Source organism: Ctenopharyngodon idella, chromosome 5 (assembly GCF_019924925.1).
Source record: "Ctenopharyngodon idella isolate HZGC_01 chromosome 5, HZGC01, whole genome shotgun sequence".
NCBI lineage: Eukaryota > Metazoa > Chordata > Actinopteri > Cypriniformes > Xenocyprididae > Ctenopharyngodon > Ctenopharyngodon idella.
The window spans coordinates 40,837,261-40,864,120 of record NC_067224.1 but is presented as its reverse complement, the minus strand read 5'-3'; the positions used below and the strand labels follow the sequence as shown (position 1 = coordinate 40,864,120).

Sequence of the window (26,860 nt, the reverse complement as noted above, 5' to 3'; positions counted from 1 at the left end):
ATGTTTCCTGCAGGGAAAAAAGCAGGTAAATAAATATATAAATTAAGAAAGAAGTACCTAAATTAAGAAGACAGACCCTCCCAGGCGTCCTTTCCCAAAATAAACATGCAATGTAGCTTAATATTTTTTCCGAGACATGGCTAGATTCAGCGACCTACTCTGAGACAGCCTTGTCAGGATCGCTTGACTGTCTCGCTTCTTTCTTAATAAAGCTGTCCGAGAGCGTCTGACTTTACGTAGTATGACAGAAACATATGCTGTCTCAGCTCTCACTTACTTAGGGCTGACATCGGATTTGAAATTTCATTTGAAATGTACCCATATAGATCTGACGGTTTGTGACAGAACAGCTATTTGGATGGGATTGGTTTTCTAAGTGACGTTTGAATTACAGTTATTAACATAGGACGTATGTCATTTCATGCACTGTTTGGGAGGGAATTGGGATCTGTAGTTAGGATTTTGATGAGAGCGTCTATAGCCAGGATTCAGATGTTATGGGATGCCATATAGATGTGTGTGCATCATTTAGTTCATTACACTACTATTATCAAAAGACTTTAATGGTTTTGAGTCTGCATGTATTTGATCAGAAATTGGCTAAAAAAAGTAATATTTTGAACATTTTATTCCTATGATCAAAGCTGAATTTTCAGCATCATTACTCCAGTCTTCAGAGTCACATGATCCTTCAGAAATCATTCTAATATGCTGATTTGCTGCTCAAGAAAGGCATTTCTTTTTATTATCAAAGTTAAAAAACAGTTGTTCTGCCTAATATTTTGTGGAATCTGTGATTCATTTTTAGAAAAGGATAGTTCACTCAAAAATGAAAATTATCCCATGACTTACTCACCCTCAAGCAATCCTAGGTGTATATGATCTTCTTTCAGATGAACACATTTGGAGATATATTTAAAAATATTCTGCCTCTTCCAAGCTTTATAATGATAGTGAATGGGGGGCGAGATTTTGAAGCCCAAAAAATGCATCCATCCAGGGCCGAAGCCAGACATTGTAAACATTCTGGGCTTAGCCCAAATTTAGTTTTGTCCAATAAGATTTTAATTTGGTGTAAAATATAACTTTGTTGTAATATGCTGGAGTAAAGTTCACAAAATAATCATTGTTTCCGACAGGATTTTGTAAAAATATGTTGAGTGGGTGAACCTCTGTCCCTCTAGATGTTAACAAGATTTTAATAATGTATTAGTAAATGTTGAAATTAACATTAACAAAGATTAATAAATGCTGTAGAAGTGCAGTTCATTATTAGTTCATGTTAACTAATGAACCTTATTGTAAAGTGTTACCAATATTTCAGAAGTATATTTTACTTTACACTACAGTATAGGGAAATTACAATACTTTTATCCTAATTGCTTCACTTGCAAGAGATAAACCCTTAGGCTTTTATTTTGGAGAACTAACACCAGATCACCAGCTGATCACGTGAGCAAAACACAGCACAAACAGACTGCCTATGTACTTAATTAAATCACTGTCTTTTGCTGTTTTAAAAAGGCATAAAAATATATCACGGTTTCGATTTTAGTTCATTGGCAAAATTCAACGTTAAAAACCTTTTATGTTAGTTTTAAGTTTTCGGTTCATTATGAAACAGTGGCGGCACAGTGTTGTTAATAGGGAACACTGATTGAATGTATAGCTGACAAATGTGCTAAACTTGAGTAATATTATATCATAACAAAATCCTTCAGCCGGACCGAAAGAGAGTCTTGAGTGCTGTCCTGCCGCTGCGCTGAGTGAGTGACAGGAGGCGTGTCTGTGTACAACTGCGGTGCGCGTGAACTCGCTGTCGGAGAGAAGAGAGAGAAAGCGCTGCCAGTATCGGTGTATTGATATTGAGGGAAAGCGGCATTGAACTTTTTAGCATATTTTAGTAGAGAGATATGTATCGAAAAATGATATTTTGACAGCACTGTTAAGAAACCTCAAACTTGAAAGATTCGGGGCTTTTGAAAAAACATTCGGGGCTCCAGCCCCCTTAGCATCCATCCATCATAAAAGTAATCCATACGGCTCCAGGGGGTTAATAAAGGCCTTCTGAAGTGAAGCGATGGATTTTTGTAAGAAAAATATCCATATTTAAAACTTTATTAACTATAACAGGGGTGGCGAACTCCGGTCCTCGAGACCCACAGTCCTGCAGAGTTCAGATCCAACCCTGATAAAAACTCACCTGCCTGTAGCTTCCTAGTAACCCTTCAGACCTTGATTAGCTTGTTCAGGTGTGTTTGATTAGGGTTGAAGCAAAACTCTGCAGGACTGTGGCTCTCCAGGACCGACGTTCACCACCCCTGAACTATAATAACTAGCTTCAGGCAGACGGCTGAGTAACGGTGGAAGAGTAACCCCTGACCCGACGCATGACGTATTGGCGAACGCAGAAACGCAGAGGATAGAGCAAAACAAATAACCAGTCATTAATTAGAAGTCTAAAGCGAGAATTTTTAAAGTGAAATGTCGGAGGATTTCGATATAAGAGGAGCTTGAGTTTGTTGCACAGCCCTATTTGTTTAAACCGTGAGCAGCGTCTAAGCTTACGTTACTTCTACATCATACATTGTGTCGGGTTACTCTTGTGGCGCAAGTCAACTTGTGCAGTATGCCGGTCATTTGCCGGAAGCTAGTTATTTTTGTTTATGAAGTTTTAAATCTGAATATTCTTCTTACAAAAACCCATCACTTCACTTCAGAAGGCATTTATTAACCCGCTGGAGCTGTATGGATTACTTTTATGATGTATGGATTCAGTTTTTTGGGCTTCAAAATCTTGCATTATAAAGCTTGGAAGAGCCAGGGTAAATAAATCTCTGATTGTGTTTGACTGAATGAAAGAAGATAGTCATATACATCTAAGATGGCTTGAGGGTGAGTAAATCAAGGGATAATTTTCATTTTTGGGTGAACTATCCCTTTAACTACATTATTCTCAGGTCAATATATAAGAGAAGGTCAATATAAAAGAGAAGCATTGTGAAAATAAATATTATACCAGCATCATTTCTATACGCACAGGATCAGATTTCTCAGAGGTGCCTTAATTTGTGAAAACTTTTTTAGTTGTGTGAGAAAAACTTGTTTGTATTGGACGGGATTAAAATCACAAAGTACGCCTATGAAAAATAGAGTTTACGTGGCATCCTCAGGGAAAACTAGTTTTATTCGAGTAGAGCGTTTAGAGGGACTCATTAGTAAAAAGCATCTTTAATAAAATCTCAAAGCGAATACATCATTAAAGAACACATCTATGTGATGTTGTTTTGATTTTCCCTCTTTTTGTCCTTTATGAATGAACAAAGATGAACAGCAAACACTGCATTCCCAGTTGACCGCAATCCCACTATTACACCTGCCCTCTGAATTTTAATTCAGAATCAGACAATTCTCAAAACAACCAAGTGTTTCCTAATTAAATGTTCTGGTTATGCAAATGATTCATCCAATTTAGGGCTTCATTAAATAATTGACTTCTCTTCTGGGGAACAACTTCCAGACTTGCAGGATAATTGAGGGCAGTTCCAGGAGAGCAAAGGGACAGCGAGTAATCCATTCTGCTCTTCATTCCAGTCGCTTGATTACGTCCAGAGTTTCCGCGTTCTTGTAATCTCTCATTTCTCATCTTCAAAGGAATTCCTCTGGCCTAATTTGGGAAGTGAAATGAAAAACAATTAATATTATCAAGTGCCTGAGTTTGGTTGTAATTTTGTCCTTAATTGACCTTGCGTGTGGCCGCGGCTGGCAACGGTTAACGTGTCCAGGTGTGCGGCTCAGTGAGGCTGTCACAAAGCATGTGAGTAAAAGCTGCAAATAAATATTCAAATGTATTCATAACTTATTTACACAGAGTGAGCACATTATAAATGCTAATACACCCCCATGAAACACTGCTTGCAGTGCTTGCAGTGAACAACTACTAAATGGTTTTGATGGAAATATAAAGCTTGTACAGTGTATTGTAATGTGACTAAACTAAATGCATAACAGCAAGTATTATTTACCCGACATTCAAAAGAGCATTTCTCAATCCGGCATCTGCGCCAGGATGAATCACACATGGGAGCATTTGAACTTCCGGAGAGGCCACGAATCCGCCACTGGCATTGAACTGAACATAACATTTCATCATTTGCAGAGGCAAAGCAGAACTACATAAAACAGACGGCAGCAGCTAAAGAAGGTAACACACTTTTACTGAGTTCAGTCGAGACAGAAGACTCGTTTTACTTTTGACTTTAAACAGATCGATTTTAAATTGTGCTGTGTTCAAAACCGTTGTACGAAACCATTGTACTAAAGTTGTTTGGCAACCGTTACTATTTTTTTAACCGTAACTATTTATTAAACACTATGGTCTTTTATCGTATCGTTGTTTTTGAAAATAGCCTAAATAGTGATATAAGAGGCAACTTTGTGTTGTGCATAAGAACACACCTGTGTAACACACTGCCTGTTGTGGCTTTTTGCTTTAATAAGGCCTGAAACATACTTTAAAGGGGTCATGAACTGCATTTTATTATTTTATAATGTTTCCTGAGGTGCATGTTAGCATGATTTTTGCATAAAAAAATAGTCATAATTTAGAAATAAAAAGCCATTTTTGACCCTGATTTTAGCCCTCTGATTTGAACGCTCTGTTTTAAGGGGCGTGTCTGCTGTGAGACTTCAGTGTAAACGCCCACTGCTGTGATTGGCTTACATATTTGCATATGAAATATTACATGTGGAACTCTCTCAAAAACTTTTACTACGTTTGTACTATTAGAGCTGTCGAGATTAACTAATCGTTAAAAGTGTTGATTATAGCATTATATTTAGATCTACTCCTGTGGTGTGAAAGGTTGCAGCGATGAGCATTGTAGCCGATAACAGACATGTCTATTGAGCGCATGTGAAGTTGACCGTTTATTCACTGGCTTGATTTATTGATGCATAAACGGCAATAAACGATTTTGAGGCAAAGAGTGTCTGAGTAGTCTGAGTGTACATGAATCATTACATATCAGAAATCACTGATCGCAGAATAGGCATTAGAATTAACAGGGTTACTTACATGTTGTGGCATTACTGTTGGGGCATTATCTTACAGTAAACTTCTGTTTGCTGCGCTGATTTGCTACTGATTTACCAAAAAATCCATAGTGAAATTTACCGAACAAACAAATAATTCTCCACTGAGACATTCACATTGTTGAAAATGAATAACCACTTTCCTAGCATTAGGATAATGATTCAGAATTACAAACCTCAATCACTAACATGCCAGTGGGCGGGGCCAAAGATGCGATGATGTAGAAGTAGGCGTTGATCTGATTCTGCAGAGGCGGTCTTCCGTCGCACTATTACATCATAATTTGACAAAATCCAAAATGAGTCACTTTCAGAGCTTGGTTTCAAAAAAAGCTGTTTTTGGACTAATGAGGAAGTTTGAGTTCTTTGAGTTTAGTAATGCAAACTTGATTTCATGCATCATTGCATTTCAAAATGTGTTGCGTTCCTTTTTATTATCAGTTTTCTCTTCCAGAGTTTGAGGAGAATCATGCTGGTTTAATGTCAGACATTTTAAGGATACCCCCTTGAGATCTGAAGTTTGTTACTGCAAGACTAATTCAAGAGCGCATAAAATATCGGCAGTGCATTGACCAAGTGTCCATTCACAAAATTGCATACAATTTATTTTAATTAATTTTATTAAATACATTTGGTAGGCACTTGGTTTAGTTCTACACTATAACAGACTCATATTAACATAATCTCGTGACTTATTTACAGATTAGTTTTTAGACTTAAACTTTTTAAATTAGAGTTGCAGGCATTAATTTTGAGATTAATTACACATTTAAAAACATTCAGTTTAACGAAGTTTATGCATTCACCTGATTTGACATTGCAACTTTTGTTCGTTTATTCTGTTCTGTATGCTCTGTACAAGCCCCCAATTATCGAGCTATATTACTTTACAATTGCTAAGCTGTACCAAACCAGATTGATCTTTGGGCTACATGGAGATAACAGGTTAATAATGGAGCATGTTTGGCCTTTTGTCTGAGGCTCCAGTGGTGGTTAAACCTGAAGAGCTGCAGTAAGAGATTTCAAGAGGAACCTGTAGTTTAGCTGAGTGAGAGGCAATCAATGATGGCTTGATTACCTACATAAAACTATAGGTGAAAGGTGGTAGTTTGTGCTTTATTCTTTTCCCCGTGAACCTCTGTGCTCAAGGATCTTTTGGCATTATTTGAAAGTAAGTATGAAGGCATGAAGAAATTAAGATATTATAAACATTAACATCATGATTGTCTGTAAAGCTTCTTCGAAACAATGTGTGTTGTGAAAAGCGCTATAGAAGTAAATTTGGCTTGACTTGAACATTGAATGTGTCTTTGGCCATGCAAATGGTTCTTGAGTTTTGCGCTGCTTTAAGTCATAGGCTATGTTCAGAATAGCATACTAACATATTACAGTTACTGTCTCTGCTGTAAGTACAGTAGTATGTATACTGTGCACAGTATACATATTTTCTGTATGCATGAATACTTGTCTTTAAACTGAATATATATCTTTAAAATTTGTTTAAACATTTAATATTTTAATACTTAAGACGATAAAGACACTGGGTCATTCCGTGTCAAATCGAACAAATTTCGGAAACTTCCCCGGCTCAAATTTTTGATTTTGTTAGTATTTTTTTCTGTAGAAAGACAAACATAAATAGTGATGAAAGCCAAAATATTAAATGTCACACATGTATATTTACTGAGCAATCCACTATTTTGTAGAGAGGGGTCAAAATGACCATTTTCACCTGAGATTTGGAGCCAATTTACAGGAGTGTAAAAATGACTTTAGAAAGATGACAGCATCATTATTTTATTTTTACAGAGCGATTGGTATGTCTATTAGTAAAATCTGTTCATTTTAGCAATCTTTGTTACATTATATGCCAACGGTGACAGTTCAAAAATGGTAAAATGTTGTTTTTTGCCTCAAGTTTGCATGCTTGTATCTCAAGAAGCATTAAAGATATCTTAATATCCTTTTAGATTCTGGTTCTTAACAAACTTTCCTTTTGGTATCTTCATTTTAAAGGCCCTAAATGGTACAGTCCCAGAGATATGGAGATCTTATTGTGGCTTAATGAGTAAATTGGTAAATTGTACACATTTTCAGTGGTCAAAAACCAAATGTGTGTCACTTTGCATACAGCTGATACTTTTTTATTTTAAAGAGGAATATCTAAAGAACAAATAATGTTACAACTAGAAATGTATCTATTTTTTTCCATCAGCTCAATTGCATAGAACATACCTGTCTGAGTACTATAAATATTCTTTCTAAAGTTGTCATGTCTGTAACTCTAAAAGTATTCAAGATATCTTAATATCCTTCTGGATTTGAGTTGTTGACACTGAATAATCAGAAAGAAGCTATTCCTTTCAAAACATGGCCATAGGCTAATTAGCACTTGAAGCTACTGTTTCGCTGCATGACATATACAAGATATCAAGGTGGAGGGCTATGACATGCTAGTAGTTTTGTTGAGTAAGATGTTCTGTGCAATGATTCAATCTTACTGATTCCCCATCTGATGCATATACGTGTACCAAAAGACACGTACACAGACATTTAACATCCTCTCATGACTCAGCGGACTGTGATTGTCTGATCACTGACAGAATGCAGTGCCTGGTAACAGTGACAGTGTGATAGAGTGTGTTCAGAATTCCCTGAGGCGATCAGCTGTCATGCTTGTGCTTCCATGTGCCAGGGGGGTTGCTTAAAGACAAGCCAAGTTAATTAGCGTTGTCAGTCTCTACCCCTGAATATCTCTTAGTCTGCCCCCTCTGAGACACCACTGAGTTAAACACCAGCCCCAAAGCTACAGACAAGCTAAAAGTACTCTCAATATCTACCGTTGTCATACATTTGACCCTAAACTATTCTTATTTCATAGACTGCCTCACCAGAAAATGGAAGGAGATCAAAGACTTGATTATTGAAGGGAACTTATAAAATCTTAGCTTTTTTTGAGGCAGTTTTATACTTGCATAGGTACTTCTGTATGTCCTCAGGTACGGTTTTACTCTAGAACCAACTTATTGTGTGTGTGTATGTGTTTGACAAAGTAAAACATGATTCAGAAATACAAGCCTCGATTTTGGGACATTACTGAACCAACTGTCCTTTTTCTGTGTTTCCACCTTGCTCAGATGTTCCAGTTCCGTTCCTGTCAAAAGAAAACGATGAGGTGAACAACACAAGCAAAGAAACTCAAGGACAAATGTGAGAGATAAAGTCAACTTGAAGAGATGCATTGCCCAGTCTTGGCCTGTCAAGATATGCTACACCAGAGAGGACTGTGCACACAAGCTTTGAGTTGGAAAGTAGGGCATTAAAGGTGTCTGGATATCCTCTCACTGGTCAGCCTGAAAACTGTATCCTATTAACATTTTATTTGCCTTGATGTTTTTAGGACAAGCATGGTTACAGCTGCTGCGGATGTACACCGTGAGAGCTATGTGTCGTGAGATTTTTCTCTTGGCTATGAAACCATGATGCAGACTTTTGTGACATACTCGCAAGCCTACCCTGCCAAAGTTTCATGCTCTTCAGGACTTACACAAAGAGAGTTTCACCAAGGTTGCTCATTGAGTGTTTAAGTGCCCCTTTGGACTAATGGGGCTGAAGCTCAGGATACACCCAGTCCCTCTTTTGCATATTAGGACACTTGCTTATAAAGACTCTACGTGCCAAAACCAGGACCTACTCTGACAGCATTACCACAAAGACTTAAACAGAAACCCTCAGTCATGTGACCTGAGGAAAGGACCAGTCACATGCTCTGCTGCCATCGGCTGGTCTATTTTATTTTATTTTTTTTTATTTCTGCAGCATTTATCATGTTCGGAGTTTGCCAAATGTCAAAATCTGCAGTGTGCTATAACTGATTTTTTTATCTAATGAATTGTTCATTCACATTTGACTTGTGAAAACAGACAAAAAAAAAAAAAACAAAAAAAAAACAACACAGTCAAACTTTTATTTACATCTATGGTCCATAAGCTACTCTTGGATAACATGGTGAGCAAAGAACCCAACCATTTGCCAACTGTTCACAGCCACAGCAATGGCAACCCAGACAAAACACCCACCACCGTGACTGTGCGCTCAGTGCTCCTCAACCGGAACTCTCCAGATATTGAAAGCAGACTTAAACGCAGACGAAACCGTACGCAGCAGGTACGCTTTAAAGATTTGGAGGATGACAATGAGTCGAAGGATAAAAATGAAAAGTTGAGAAGTAAGAGTCCAACAGAGGTTCCAAACTGGCAAAAAGAGTTAACAAATGGGCCCTCGCTGGTGGGAGCGGTCCGTGGGGACATGGAAAAGACAATTGGAGCTGTGACAGCATTTCTGAAGAGAGCACCACCGCACCCACTTACCCCTGGGCCTACCAGACGCTGCTGGGTCCCAACGCAACCATGTTCGCTCACACTGCCGCTGCCAACTCAGCCATGCAGGAGTACAGCCATCCAAACCTCACCCAGTTTGCAGAAACCTCCCTCGCTCTCGGCCACACAGACTCGCAGTCACAGCTTGGGGGGAGGCTGGGATGACGAAGACTCCTCAGATGAGTTGATCGCACAGGTCTGCATTCCACCCTGTAGATCACAGAAGAGTCCTGTCCAACATTGTACTCCCGCTGAGCAATCAAGGTGCCAGAAAACTGAGGACAATCAAACTGCCTCTGTGGGTACAACAACACAACTCCAGCCATCTCCCCCTGCGCCACAAAAACAGTCTAGAAGGAGAGGGAGGAGGAAATCCTTAAACAGAGCAGCAAGTGATCCTGGGAAGCATGAGCCTTGTACTTCTCCAACTAAAACTGTGCACAGAAGCCATCAGCATTCTAACCAATCCAAGAAACCCACATCCAAAGCTGTGGCACGCAGAACTTCGTCAGATATCGTGCCTCCACAGCATTCCCCCACGCCAAACACAGTTCATAATACACAATGTAATGTCTCTTTCACACAGACTGAAGCTAGCAGTGATTCAAAAATCCAAACTGTCCCAGACAACACGGCCTCCTTGCAAACAGCAGAGGTAGATCCTGCATCTTGTCCTTCTCACACCACACCACCTCCTCCCAAAGAAACATCACAATGTTGCCCACCACAGGCTGCTACAGAAAACACCATTTTGACCCCTACTGTACTGGAGCCGTTGTGCACTACCACAGCACAAGTCATGTCCACTGACACCACACACAGGCAATCATGCATGTCTCCTACTGAATCTACAAGGCGTTGTTGCACACCTGCAAATTGTAAGACTCCCCCAATACCTGATTCCCAGTGCATTTCAGATTCATATACAGATCCCACAACTCCTGCTCAATCCAAGCCCTGTTGCCAGACGTTGGAGGAAACCATTCCATGCTCCATCAATGCTGGCTTCAAGACAACATCCTGTTCTCAAGGAGCACCTGCAGTCGACTCTACGTTCCCATCCACACAGCCATGCCAGAAGACTCCAACACAATCCATGGCATGCGGTAACACCTCCAATCAACCCGTGTACTCTGTGATATCTCCAACACAACCTGTAACTTCTATTCAGTCTGTGCCAAGCTGTGATATTTCTAATCAGAATGAGCCATTGGTTAGGACCCAAACCCTTCCTGTGCAGACAGTGCAATCTCCTATATCAGCTACACACATACCAACACCTGTTCACCCCATATCATCTTGTAAAATTCCAGTGCAGTCTATACCATACTGTGTCAAAGACAAACCAGCAACCTTTGGCTCTCCTACACAACCTGCAGCATCTCATAAGATTCCTACACAGACCCTCCCTCACAATGTGATTTCATTTCCTCCCGAGCCACACCCTGTCTCACACTTTAAGGGCCCCATTGCAGCTGTAGCACACACTATACCTATTGCACAAACTGCAGTACACTGCATTTTGGATCAACAAAACGTGACAACCCATGTGACTCCTTCTATACCCGTTCTGATTTGCAGCCCTTCCACACAACCCGCACCAGGTAAAATTTCAGTTCAAGCATTGCCACACTGCAACTCTAGTAAGCAAAATGCAGTGTCTTGCAGTAATCCCTCTCAAATCGTGCAACACTTTAAGACTCCAAATCAAACAGTATCGCACTCTAAGTCATTTCCACAAAATATGTCACCCATTCTCTGTCCACGTGAGGCAATGATGTATGCTAGTAAACCCCAAGAAACTGTGCTTCCCTCTGCTAATTTCAGGCATTCCTTACCTCCTTACGCCTGCCCTCCCCAGACTGCTTTGCTGTACACTAACACTGGGGTGAGCCCCTCCCCTCCTCAGGCCTTCTGCTGCACTCAGGACAGACGAGACAGGAGAGAGTTCATGCTTCCTCCCCCACCTCCTCCTCCTCCTCCTCCATACACCCCCCGCAAAGAGGGCTCCTTGACTCCAGGACAGCCCCGCAAGCCTCCTGTCCCCAAAGCCGAGAGCAACAACGCTGAAAAGGACAAAGTGAAAACTGGGGTAGCGAAGCCAAATGTTGAAGCAGGAACTCACCATCAGGCAGGTGAAACCCCACCTCCTATCCCTCCCAAAACTAAGGCAAGAGCTACAGTGAGGCCCACCTGTTTAAGCAGCCGACGGGCGATCCTTGGCCCAGAATCCCAGTCCAATGCAAATCACTTGCCTCCTGCTGCGGGGACGAATCCCCAGGCCCCCCTTGGACCAGCGGAGGGCCAAGCGGACACACTGCGGCAGGTGCAGGAGCTACTGGGGGGGCTCATGTCTGGGGCTAAGTGTAAGCTGGACCTGGCAAAGGCAAAAGAGAAACTGTTTGGCCCAAACGGCCCTCTGTACGACATTGGGGCTCTGCAGTCTCAGCTGCACAGCCTGGAAGGGGTGTTGGAAACCAGCCAGAACACCATCAAGGTTTTACTGGACGTCATTCAGGATCTGGAGAAGAAGGAGGCAGAGCGAGACGGGTGAGTAAGCGAGTGAGTCAAGAAATAACCTGGTAAGACAGAAAGAAAGAAAAACTGTGAATGCCAAAGCATATTTTGTTGGTAAAGTCAAGTGGGTAAATTCTCTTCTTCTTCAGAGTAGCTGGTAGAAAGAGGAAATGAGTGAGACATAAACAGCAGGAAAATGTTCCAACCCTCTGCTTTTGCCCACAATCCTGTGTTGATTGTCATTAACATGTTCCAGCAGTAATAGCTGTGATGCTTTTTAAACCGCCCTCCCATCTGTCCACTCATCAAGTTCATCACTGAGGGGTATGATTGTTTTCATAAGGAAAGCCTTGTAGCTTGTCTTCATGCTGAAAGACTTTCCAGGTTTCTTTAGACTATAAAGAATGTGCCAACAACTTTTACTTTGAAAAGTCTCAAGTAGGATGTGTGAAAGAGTGTTTGCTATTCTGAGAGATTCTTTGAAAGAAGTCTCAGTTTTATTGCTTTACACACAAAAAATAAAAATGTTCCCTGAACTTAATTAAATTAAGAAAGCATTGTCTGTCAATGATATTAAATTAAGCCTTAAGTACATGGACGAATGAGTTAGATATGCTGAATGGTGAATTCCAACATGGATTTCTGCACTTATAGGTATAACAAAACAAGTTAATGCAGTCCCAAGTAAAAAGGATCAAGTTCATTTTTTGATTTTATACATTTATTGCACACAGTGACATTAAGACATGTTTAAGAATTATGTTGGAATAGTTCATTTGAATTAACTAAACTGAACAAGCCATAATATAGATTTTTGTGTGTGCCAATGCATTTATTATTATCTATAACATTGTTTTAACAGCATAATCGGTGATATGCTTAGTATGCAACTGTAGATCTGTCACGTTATTGCAAAATTAATCAAAACAAAATCCTTAGCCTCATTATCAGCCATCAGCTGTTCACGGGCCATGAACTATGAAAAAACGTTCAGCTCTGCGGTGCCCTGTCTGACACTGCTTAAACACAACTGAAAGTTTATTTTTATGAATTGAAAAAGAAATTTACATAATTATGGTATGATGGCATAATGAGCATCATAAAAGCTTGATGATTAAGGAGACTTTTTGATATCATGTGTCTGTAATGAGGTAGGGTTACTCACTGATGGGGGTAGGTTCTGAAAGGAAAGCGCCACCAATTTCATTCTTCTACAGCAAAAATTCAATTTCCAAGATAAAAAGCAATAGGCTGAAATCCTTTAAAAATTCATGTCTGTGGCATACTAATGATGGACCAACCGTGCACTCAGATCTCAGATAGTGGCTCTGTGTTCTTTTTGGCACTTACTGGCTTGATCTTTGTTGTTTATTTATATCTTATAAGCTGTTGTTTTATAAGCTATTTTGTATGTGGAAATATAACATGCGTAGTGTTTTTATTTTTATTTTGTAGCATTTCTTTTTTGTAGCATGCCTGTTTTTTGTTTCCAGAACTAGCTGAAGTGAAATGACATGCCATTGAGGCAGAAACGTAATTTTCCCATTCTTCAAATATGATCTAAAATGCATTTTATTTCAAAGCATTGGCATTTTCTGCTGTAGTTGCAAAGTCGGATTGCAGGCTTCTGCAGAAGCTACTGACAGTCACCACAGATTATTTGGATTGGAATTATTATTTTGATGTTTTCAAATGACTTGATGGAGCAAGTCACCCAGGTTATGTGGTCTGTGGGTTGTCTGTTATTTTTACAGACATAATCCTGAATCAACATTCGTTGAACAACATTCTTATCAACCAATCATAATTCTAACTCTGCATTACCCATACATTCAGAAGACTGATTGGTTGATAAGTATTTTGCTACACAAGCAACAAAAGACATTGATCCAGGAGCAGTTTACACCTGGTAGTAAGATGCATTTTGGTTGATCAGATCACAAGTGGACGACGCTAAATACAGGTGTAAATGAGGTCTAAAACATTTTGAGCTTGTCCAATTTTGACCACTTCCAGAGGTAGTTGAAACACACATTCGACCAGATTGCTTTCGTAGTGTAGATGCTCATGTGGTTGAATGTGTTCGAACAGCCACTAAAGACTGCCTACTCTCCTCCTACTGACCTAATACGTAAACATAATGGGAAGCGCGCTAGCCAGACGGGATTTAAACTTTGTCGGCTGAAGCCCAAAGGTTTGAAGTTGAAAAACGTACCAAGCACCAGGGCTTAAAAACGGGAAAAAAATCAATCGGTTCACTCCGAGCAAAATCAGTAGGTAACGTTTCTGTTCATGCGTTTCCTCTATAAAACAGTTCGATTAGAAAAAATACCAGTTTAATAACGTTATTTTTTAACAAACTCAAACTGTCTGCAAAATGAGATGAAGTTACTCAGATGCGGCCGTTCGATTGACTGACAAAACATGAATCTCCAACATGCGCTGGTGAAAAACCTTAACTCCAATTGAGCTCGATTTTGGTAAAATGTTAATAATATATTGACACATGCAAGTGTCACACCATACATAAAGCCACAATAATAATGTGTTTAATTATTTAAAAAGTACAGAGTTTCTGAATAGTAGCAGTTCTACTCTATCCTTTAATGGTTGGTGACTATCCTCGGAAAAACTCCTGAGATCCAAAAGCCAGCGAGACTTACCTATAATCAGGGTTGCCAGGTCTACGCAACTAAAGTAGCCCAATGGCCTGTCAAAAGTAGCCCCAAAATAGCCCAATGCGATTTTCTTCGTCAGGCGGCCGAATTCTCCATTGAATTTGTATGTCTGGGGGTTGTTTTGAGGGTGTTGGAGTGCCAAAATTGTATGTATGGGGGTGGAAATCAACCCGCAGAAAAAAAATTAACCCGTTGCAACAGCTTAAAATTAGCCCGATTCTGCAGGAAACACTGCGGACTTGTCTATAATGACTTGACAACTAAGTGCGGGCATTTCACTCAGAATACGTCAAGATCAAAAAACATGAAAGATCCGCACACGATAATAAAGTCAAAAAAGCTCTAATTTAATTATATTAAAACCCTATTTAAGTAAACTTCACAAGTTTTACAAGTGGCTGTTTATAAACCAACATGTGAGCAGCGAAATCTTTCTTATTTGACACTGAAATTAAAAATTGGGCCACCTGTACAATTTCCACGATTTGGCTCTATTTGTTAGTTTTATCATTTATTTCGACGGATACTATCCATATTGAAATGAAGTGAAAGTCTACGGAAGATTGGTGCGTATACGGTAGCTCATGTAGGTCAAAAAGCTCATGAGGCGAAGCGTTAGAATAATACAATATCGGCAATCACAGACATTCGCATTCGGACGGGATTAGATTTCTCAGAGGACCGCTGAGTTTGCTGAAAAACAGTAGGTAATTTGGATGGGATTAAAATCTCAAAGTACGTCTGTGAAACGCAAATTTCTCTAACGACCCCCTGTAAAACTAGTCCCGTCCGAATAGGGCTAATGACAATGTATACTTATAGGATATCTTGGATTTTGAAAATATGAAAATCATGTTATATATGATATATTTTTTTTTAATTTTAAAGCGTTGTATAACATTGATTATGAGTATATCTATTTACCTTTATGGTGTTAGTATTCGAGTTCCGGTTGATCCCGAAAATAAATTCGTTTGAGCTTATTTGACTTTATTCTTGTTTGCGGATCTTTCATGTTTTTTGATCTTGGAGTTATCTTTGAATCTACGCACCAGAAGCTGTATGTATGAATATTTGTTTGGACTGTGATCCGGGTACTCTAGTGAAGTAACTCCTCTGGGTAACATAAATCTTGGACAAAAAATTAACTTATATGTCTTATTGACTTCTAGGACTCATTATAGGTCAGTAAATGTATGATAGTGAATATCAGAACTCACAACTAGAACAGTAGAGCTAAAGTCACTCAGCCGACTCTGCCCCGGTTCAGACGTGACTCGCTTAAGAGAAGGTTTCCAGAAGACACTATGGCCTACATTAGGGCATTTTCTTGCTTTTGCGAGGGTATTTACAGAATGCAGAAGTGGGACAGCGCTCAGGAGATAACACAGCTCTGTGTACAGCAGAGGGAATCTCTGTTTTTTTTTTTTTCTTGAACGACCATGCAACACAAACAGAGGCAGATATCAACATGCTGTCACATTTTAAACATACCGATATGTGCAAAACATCACTTGGAGACCAATAGAAACTCTGTAGCACTTTGCTTAAACACAAACAACAATTCAATGGTTAGTTTACAGAAAAATGAAAATTCTGTCGCCATTTACTTACTCTCATGTTGCTTAAAACATTCTGACTTTGTTTAGCACAAAAAGTGATGTGCCCATTGCATCGTCAAGGTTGAATATACAGAAATGTTTAAAAGATTTAAAAGGTGTGATGGAGGGGATGATTTTCAGTAAATCACATCTTTAATTTAAACATCTTCAATGCATAAAGCTTTTTATATGACTTCAGAAGACAGAAAGTCTTCTATATAAAAGTCATATGGACTACTTTTTTTCTCTTTAGAGCTTGACAGGCAAATTCACCTGCATATTATATGGAAAACAAGATTTGGAACGAAATGAGGCTGAGTTAATGATGACAGAATTAAGTAGCAAAGGTAAAAAGGATCAAATGATTTCATGTTGACTTGTTTATTTAATCTTTTCATGTTAACAGTATGTAAGCTATGGAAATACTCTGAATGTAAAACTGCAGCTTGTCCATCTGAAAAAAAATTGTGTTTATTGATTCAACTGTTTACCGTTGATGTGCACCTCATATTAGTTTCTGTGACTGTACAAAGCGCATGAGTATTTATAGTGGAACAAGGCTTCTTAAACCCAGGTTAAAAGCAGTGCTACACCCTTTTAGAAATTAAAAGCGTGAAACCTGACTCAACACGAGTCCTCAACTGAATTTCAAAAGAATGTAAATCCAAGATTTTATCGTAGTGTAAAAAGCCTTAGAAAGTAATGATTTTAAGTGTGGATCATTTGAGGCAGTTTGCTTCATGCGGCCTATAATGCACACAAAGTTGTTTGTTATAGCTGATGAAGGACTGAGAATTACCACTTTCTTGTTCCTTTGAGAATGCTCAAACGTAATGTGCAAAATTAGCTCCTAATTGCTGTGTAGTATTGCTTGCTTGCTTTGTTTGTGACTTCTATTTTTGTAATAACATTGAGAATACCTATCAGGAGTCTTAGAAAAGGTAGAATGAAAAGCAAACTCTGTGTTTTTTTTTAGTCATTTGTATTCTGTGACCAAACACAGATTAAACTAATGTTGTTAATATTACATTTTCACACGCACTACTGTGTATTACTAAGTCCTCCTTTTCCATGGATAGTCTTTCTAGTTTCATGACAAGTTTAGCAAGTTATCCATGCATTCTACTTTTAGTCATTTTAAATTAGGAGTCACGCATTTGGCCAAATCATATGTCCATATACTCATTTTATTTCCTACAATATCCTACGATTTTGCCAAAGTTCTTTCATGAAACTCTAGATGGCGCAGGCTGATGGGCCCTTAATTCAATCTCTATATGGCACAGCTGATTGGTTCCTGCTGTATCAGTAGCCTATCAAAAGCATTCAAATACTTGGACAGCATTTGCTGCGTGAAACCCTCCACCTCCCCCAGCTCCACCTGTATAGATCTGCTATGGTTAATTCATGTATGCTATATTGTACAGCAGGCATGTCTTACTTTCTCTTTTATCTGCAGTAGCAAGTCCCATACTTGCTTTGCAGCATCAGCAGCATAGCAGATTTATTCCGCCAATGCTAAACATATCAGCATTGTCTTATCCATTACTATGCCAAACACTCCGAGAGTTATCATGGCAGAAATTTGAATTGAGTGAGTGTTCACCACCGTCATTGAATGTTGTTGTGTTCTACAGAGTGTTCCTTTCTTGTTTTTACCTCCCACACCTTGGGGACTTTAGGGCTAATTTGAGTAGGCGTTGACCATAAGGCCTTGTCCAGGATCAGTGTCCTCAACCCCAGTCCTAATGGAATCGAGAGGAGGAAACTGATCCAGGATCAGTCGATCCAGGGTTATTTTACATCAACACAGATGGTGGTGGGTGAGGAGGCTGTTATCTGAGCCTGGTGTGTGGCTCATTCGAGCCACGTCAGAGAACACAAACAAGGCCGTGGATCAGCCAGGCTCCTGATACCTCTAAGCTCCTGGCTTACGCAGCCATCGGAGCTCTGGAGCGGCCAACAGAACAGATTGGATAATCAGACGCCGCTGCTGTCAGATGTAATCGAGCACAAATGTGAGGTTTAATGGATAATGTTGTTTGGTTAACGCAATTCACCCATCTGGAAATGTGGTCAGCGTTCTGTACGCGTATGATGTTTTGATTTTTTCAGAAACGTTGTAGATATACACTGCTGAAGAACGTGTCTGAGACCACATTGAGAATCTGGGATGTTCTTTTATTTATACCTGAGCAGAACAAAGATCAAACTTTAGTTAGTGTGTAATGTTTATGCTCCTACAGCAACAACATCTGCAAAGATACAACGATCAAAGTTCAATGCAAAGGGAGATATTTTTACAACTACATAAATTAATCCACTAACCATCCAGAAACGTCCAGATTCATTCTAAAAGTTGTCTTCCTGAGACTCTCCATCAGTGTCGACTCCGGTTTGAACAATGTAAGGCTGAACACCGTTACTGACAATCCTCATTTTGGCTGCGTGAGATTCTCCAGTTTTGTTGTTGTTGAGCAACCGAAGCATGAGCTGTTAAAGCTCCGCCCTCTTCTGGAAAGTGGGCCGGGAGCAGCAGCTCATTTGCATTTAAAGGGACACACAAAAACATGTTTTTGCTCCCTCCCTAAATAGGGGCAAATATGAAAAGCTATAATAAATTATCTGTAGGGTATTTTGAGCTGAAATTTCACAGACAGTTGTTTAAACAACAGTTAGTTGTTTTAATTTAAATTGACAACTTTACTATAAGGTTCCATTTGTTAACATTAGTTTACATTACTTTAGCATATTTTAATGTTAATTTGAACATTCACTAATACATTAATAAGTTGTCTCTGTTAATAGACATGAACAGTTGTATTTTTATTAACTAACATTACCAAAGATGAATCAGTAGTGTAACAAATGTATTGCTCATTGTTAGTTAATGCAATGGGACCTAGTTAGTTAACTAATAATGTGTTACCATTTAAAATGTTATGCTGCTTAAATCATTTGTAAATAAAAAAGTTTGAATTTGAATGCAAAATTGAAGCATGTGGTCTCAGACTTTTGATCCCCACTATGTTTGACTGAGATTAGACTTGACTGTGTTTTATTATATTCATTATGTACACTTTTAGCACTACATTTTTGTTTGTTTTCTCCTTGAAAACCCTTTGTCTGTTCCAATAGCTCATTCTGTGAGTGTGTTTTGTTTGAGAGCGATAAACAGCCCTCCGTTTGACACTCTCCCTCCCACCCGCTAAACATGACTCAGTGCGCTGTAGTCTAGATCTCAGCAAGACACAAGCTCAAAGTTAACATTTGAAAGTTAACACCTGCATATTAGGAAACTCTCTCTTTTCTCTCCTTTAAAACACCACGCTTGCACGGATGTATATTTCAACGGCTGCTCAACCAGCTTACAGCTTCACGAAATGACAAACCAGCTCACATTTGAGGACTGAGGATGTTACGATATAAATGCTGTCATGTTTATTTTCCTTAGCAGTTACAGAAATCCGGTTTTGTTTTATACAAGGATTATGACCAGCGTTTTAGCTGCTTAGCCTTCATAGTGTATGTGTGTGTGTGTGTGTGTGTGTGTGTGTTTGTGCGTGCGTGTGTGTGTGTATTTATTTATTTTTTGAGTACATTGAGTACATTGAGTCATTTTATATATATATATATATATATACATTCATGCACATATGTGTGTGCATTATATATATTCTGTATATATATATATATATATATATATATATATATTGCTGTTATATATATATATATATATATATATATATATATATATATATGTATGTATATATATATACCGGTCAAAAGTTTGGAATCGGTAAGATTTTTTATGTTTTTAAAAGAAATTTCGTCTGCTCACCAAGGCTGCATTTATTTAATTAAAAATACAGTAAAACAGTAATATTGTGAAATATTATTACAATTTAAAATAACTGTTTTCTGTTTGAATATATTTTATAAAGTAATTTATTCCTGTGATGCAAAGTCTTCAGTGTCACATGATCCTTCAGAAATCATTCTAAAATGCTGATTTGCTGCTCAAGAAACATTTATGATTATTATCAATGTTGAAAACAGTTGTGTACTTTTTTTTCAGGATTCCTTGATGAATAGAAAGTTCAAAAGAACAGCATTTATCTGAAATACAAAGCTTTTGTAACATTATACTCTACTGTTCAAAGGTTTGGGGTCAGTAAGAATTTTTATTTTTATTTTTTTGAAAAGAAATTAAAGAAATTAATACTTTTATTTAGTAAGGATGCATTAAATCGATCAAAAGTGACAGTAAAGACATTTATAATGTTACAAAAGATTATATTTCAAATAAATGCTGTTCTTTTGAACTTTCTATTCATCAAAGAATCCTGAAAAAAAAAAAAATAAAAAATATATATATATATATATATATATATTGTACACAAATATTTTGTACAATTTTACACAATAAATGTTTCTTGGGCAGTAAATCAGCATATTAGAATGATTTCTGAAGGATCATGTGACACTGAAGACTGGAGTAATGATGCTGAAAATTCAGCTTTGATCACAGGAATAAATTACTTTATAAAATATATTCAAACAGAAAACAGTTATTTTAAATTGTAATAATATTTCACAATATTACTGTTTTTACTGTATTTTTAATTAAATAAATGCAGCCTTGGTGAGCAGACGAAACTTCTTTTAAAAACATAAAAAATCTTACCGATTCCAAACTTTTGACCGGTAGTGTGTATGTATATATATATATATATATATATATATATATATATATATATATATATACATACACACTATATATATACATATACATATATGCGCACACGTGTATATGTTCATAGAATTTTTTGTATATGTACATTTTTTATAATAAATTATTTGTAATTTTTGTCGTGTAAAATTGCACATACAAGTAATTAATGATTAAATATCACTCTTCCTTGTGTTTATCTTGTGAAAGACTTGCTTTGATAACTAGATGTTTTTTCTTTAAATGTTTTACTTCTTGCATTAAACATTTTAAATCTAATTGGCTATAATGGCCGTTTAGTTTTAATGATCTGTTCTCTGATTAAAAAATCCCTTTTAAGCCATTTCCAAGCAAATGTATTCATATTGGGAAATGCATCAAGTAGCAAGATATCCAAACAAAAAAGATCAAATATCGAGAGTCGTAGTGGCCACAGTCTGGCTGTAAATTGATATTATATAAACTGCATTTCTCCACTAAGCTTCTAGCGTCTGTGAAAACAGCAGAACCCTTTAATCTGTTTGGTGAAATGGTTTGCTCTATTGATCCATAGTTCGGATGAATAGATTCAGGCTTGATTCATTGCCACTAGGCCCTGTTTGCACTTCCTAAATGGTGTTTATCTTGTGGCTGTCATGTGGTGTAACTGCAGGTTTACATAAGAGGAGCCAAGGAGTATGAAGTCAATTACCCTGCACCTCCATATCCACTTTACAACACTGAGGTTATTTATCTGGATAGTGACTCCTTTAAGTCAGAAATAAGTCAGACAGGCTATGAAAGAGAAACAGAGAGCAGTGAATACAGATACATCTAAAAAGGATTGCTTCAGATGCTTGCAGTAGTGATACTGGTGATGCATATGTAATAAAAAGACATGGCTATGGTAATATAGCCGTTCTTTGAACCATTTTCCTTTTTACAGTAGGTCATCCCTCATTTTTTGTACTGGTCTTTACAGATTTAGCTAATTTCTGGGGGACATTTTTCCAGATATTCTCTGTCCCCAAAAGTATGTCTAAATCAGCAAGACAAATACATAAAACCAGCTAAAACACACTCAGGCAGGCTTTCTGTGAATGTCAATACAAATGAGGTTTGTCCAACCAAAGATTTATTCACTTACAATGTTTGAGCTGTGTTTAAAAGTGTTGTAAGTAGACATTTTTTCTCCAAAAACTCAATCAAAATTTATTCAGGGATGACGTCAAAACCCGTAAGACTAATTTGCCCTTGGTTTCCTCAAGATTTTTCAGTTTATGATAGCCTGTGGTAAACATAACTTGACGATACTTTGATGTTTTGTTCTACAGCGTAAATTATACACACCCATTCTGAAAACGTGAATTTTGAAGCAGTTATGTTTATTTTTGAAATCATATGTTTCTAATAAGTTACTAGATAAGAACTTTTGGGGGCGGGGTGTGTGTGTGTGTGTGTGTGTGTGTGTGTGTGTGTGTGCTGTTTACGTTGTAGAACAAAACATCAGTGTTTCACCAAGTTATGTTTACAACAGACCTTATTTTACTCATAAATTAGAAAACCTCATATAAATCCCCACAGGAAAATCTGGAGGGAACCAGCAGCGAATTAGTCTTCCGGGTTTTGACGTCATCCCTGCACCACCACTCTACTGACAGGCACAGAATGTTTCTGATTGGCTAAAAAGTATAGGCCATGACCCTGGATTTTTTTGATTGACAGGCACAGAATGTTTCTGATTGGCTAGTTTTCTGATTAGCTAAAATGCATAGTCCATGACCCTAGACCTTTTGATTGACAGGCACAGAATGTGTCTGATTGGCTAGTTTCCAAAATCTAACGTCTGTCAGGTAGTAGGGACATTTTATGTGTTCATGTAATGTGTTCATATTTAATTGTCACTTTCTATGTCGTCGACTGTGTAAACATGATTTTGAACATGCCTCTATTGACCAGTTTTTATTTTATATATGCTGTCAAAAACAAATGAAACAGTATTTTTTAGTTTTTTTTAAATACTTTTTTATTTTTTATTGAATTGACCGTAGTGTTTGTTTTTATTTATTTATTTGTATCATTGTATTATTTTATGTTTCAATAAATAGCTTACTTTTAAAGTCCCCCTGTAGTCAATAATTTTATCCCTTAAAACTTATCTTTGATCACCAAAATGACTATGAATCAATCTATGAATATGCTAATTAGCCCCGCCTCCACTCACTCGCACAAGCTCAAGAGATCCACTCGGTCAACTTACTGAGGTAAACGCTGCACAATGGTATCGCGCTTTACAATGTCGGACACATAATGGTAAGTAATATAATTAGCCTTTTGCTTGACTACAGTACGTTATCAAACAGCTAATAATGTGTTTCTAATGTTACACAAACCATGTTCCCGTTCGCCACGTCAGAGTCAGACAGCTGCCTTCTAACAATCAGTATCCTTAAAAAAGGCTTTGAACACATTAATGTCAGTGAAGAGAGACATACAGTTCATCATAACATCGTAATATACATCATACACCCGCTATATTGCTAAATCTACCTGATTTTTTCATATCAACAGCCTGCTGACACGTAGACGTGATTAGTTACAAGGTAGTTTGTGACGTCAGAAACACCAGCGATTTCAAACCGTGTTTTTGAAATTGTCTTTAGATCACTGCAGTTTTAAGGAGAAAATACTCAGTAATGGTGTTGACTTATGAATTTGCACATGGCTTGTCTTAAAGCATATTAAAAACACCACATAGACATATAAACAACACTTAAAACTTGATTTTCACCACAGGGAGACTTTAATATTGTAATTTGATTACAAAGTGGACAAATTGTGAGCAGTGCAATGTGAATAATTATTATTTTTTCCATCATTAGTTTACAGCAGTCAATGGCACCTTGCAGCGCTTTCGGAAATGTATATTTATTTATTCGTGTGTTTGTTTATAAATATTATTAGCTTATTTATTTACAAATATTATTTATTTGTATTATTTTATATTCTAAAAATAGCTTACTTTTAATATTACAAAGTGGACAAATTGTGAGCATCGCAATGCCTGTGAGAAATAATCTTTTTTTTCCACCATAAATCATAGATAAAAAAAAATAAAAAAATCAATGATTTGTTTACAGCAGTCAAAAGGCACCTTGCAGCGCATTCAGAAATGTATAATGCAAGGTTAAATGTCCAAGCAAAAATCACTCCAGAGACATATGTTTATCCAACAGTTAGTGTGGTTTAGGGGGCAAACAAACACACACTGATGCTCCCGCTGTGGCGGTAAAGACACCGTAATTAATCACACATGCCCCAAAGACATCCGTTTAGTGCTCGTTTCTTCCTCAACAACTGCCACCAAGAAAGTTCTATCCATTTCCATTTTGTTTAGTTAGTTGTTTTGTAGCATAGGATTTCATTACACTGCTTTTGGTCACCAAAACATGGAGTAAAGTACATTAACAGTCACTTGATTACACAGAGATTATGGTTTGCGGTCAATAACCATTGTGCCCTACAGCAATGCGCTTAGTTCCAAGGGGACGGTCCCTGCAATTAGTGTGCTGTACACCGCTTTCAATAAAACGCACCTGATAAATGGCGAATAACTAAAAATCTTTACAGCATTAACTGTGATACACTAGCTAGAGAGTCTCTTGGCTTCCAAAGAGACGATTCATTAGTGCGGCCTCAAATATTTGATGCTAAACAAAGGCAGAATTTTCCGCGTCCTTGAGATGAGAGGATGCAGTTTTGTTTTTGGTTTGGTTATGTTTTGTTTTGTTTTTTTTCTGCTTCCAATGCATTTATCTTGTCGCAGACTGAACAACTGAAATGCATTGAGAATTGTGCCCTTACAATGCACATTTACTGTTTTCTTTGTTTGCTTTTACACACTCAAGGACGAGTCAAACTTCTGTGGAATTGCAACATGCCACTGTTGTTGTTGAGGGCTTAAATGGTATTTAACCTGGAACATTCCTTTAAAGGTTGAATCTAGATTTCCACACTTGCACAGCATTTCAGCAATGATTTTGCAGTTTATCCTTTTCTCATTCAGATTGACGTTAAAGTCATTCACATTGTAAACATCATATTGACATTAGTCAGAAAGTAAACAGGTTGACATGTGCTGTTACACGGCTGGCTGAATAAAGGTGCAGAGGTTGATGATTCACTGATTGTTGCTGATAGACTGATACTCAACCTCATCTGTTTATTTCAGAGAGCTCCTCATTCATTTCACTCTTATAAGCGAGACAGAACGAGTGAGTGAAGGATGGAGAGAGGGATTGACCAGAGTCAGTGAGTAAGGATAAGATTAGGATGCTACATTAGCATGCTTGTCACATGGGCTGCTGACTGTAAACATGCGGCCAGTTCGTTACTGCACCAAGAGCAGCTTACAGTCTAGTGCACACTTTCAGTTCACAGTAGTGTTGTTACAAAACAGATAGATCTAGGGTTGGGTATCATTTGAGTTTTAGCAATTCTGAGTTCCAGTTTCGATTCCAATAAGGTAAAAAAAAGAAATCTGTTGCAGCTGAAAACCATGAACAAAAATCAGCAGTCTAAAGAACACTTACACAAAGAACTTTTGCCTATGGTTTCAACAAAAATACCACAGCAATAACAACTAGCCTTACTAATATGAATTTCAAACATTATTAAACACAAGTAAACAGTCAAGTAAACAGTGCATAGTTTTCTTTTTATAAATAAAATATAGATTAATCGTTATTAAAGTTACAAAAATGATTCAGTCAAGAGCAATGAGTAATATTCTTTATCTTTTGTTCTTTGATTAACATTAAAAACACAGACGGTAGCAGGTTTATTAGGTTGCTGTCACTTTAAGACCTAATGCATGGATCCAATATAATGATACACATGCCTTTTCTTCTAAACCGACTGTTTACTGTGATATTTTTACATAATTTGGTGTGTATTTGTCCATTAAAGCTAGTGTTAATTTCTTTAACAAAATCTATGACGAAAAATCTTCGTCAATGAAGATTTTTTCCCTAAGATGAGACGATGACGAGACGATAATAAGGTCATTAAATGGTAACTCTGACTATATCAACATGCAATATTGTTGAAGAAAAAAGACGAGAATGAAATGTAGTTAAAAGAACAAAAACTTTACCAAAAACTTTTTTATTTTAGTTGAAAAAAGAGGAGCCAAAACATTTCAGACTGCTATCAGGTGAGCGTTCATGTTTGCAGTTGCCAGATATCAAGAGCTCAAATCCCCCAATCAGAGCTTTTCTGTTAAACGGATACGTGCCCGGCCTTTTGCTTTATGCAATCTGGCAACCATTTGCATGCACTCTCTGCGGAGGTGCCATGATCTGAAAATTTTGTTTAGCTTATAGTTGATAGCTTTTAATAAATCTGTACACTAGATGAGGTAAAATAAACCATGCATATGAATTGATATTCTGTTGATTTGTGCTTATTGGTGAAAGAGCAACTTATGATGAAATGTAAAAAATAAATTTCCTAAATGACAACAATCATTGCAATTAAAACTGAGCAAAATAATATATATATATCATTTTTAACCATTATACTGTATGACAAAAATATGACGAAAATGTGTACATTTCCATTGACTAAAACTAGACTAAAATGTTCAGACATTTAGTTGACTAAAACTTGACTAAACAAAAACAGGACAAGGTTGACTAAATATGATAAAAACTAAAAGTTACATTTGACACAGGACTAAGACTAAATAAAAAAAATAGCTGACAAAATTAACACTAGTTCAAGTGCAATATGACGCAAAAGAGATTACAGTTACATTTATGGATTCACTTTATTTTAGGGTGTCATTGTTACAGTGTAATTATATATTTAATAATGAGT

The 26,860-nt window shown here is 37.5% G+C and overlaps 1 protein-coding gene across 6 annotated transcripts in view; it reads left to right on the top strand.

The window, feature by feature from the left end:
- Positions 1-26,860, top strand: part of LOC127512114 (uncharacterized) — a 127,778-nt gene that overhangs the window by 18,706 nt on the left and 82,212 nt on the right. For 5 of the 6 annotated variants that reach the window (XM_051892738.1, XM_051892735.1, XM_051892737.1 and 2 more), the window contains one exon: positions 8,232-12,023. In XM_051892738.1, the coding sequence (XP_051748698.1) occupies positions 9,073-12,023 (2,951 nt within the window). In that variant the 5' untranslated portion in view covers positions 8,232-9,072. The remainder of the gene's footprint in view (positions 1-8,231; positions 12,024-26,860) is intronic. The other variant, XM_051892736.1, reaches the window with a different exon arrangement.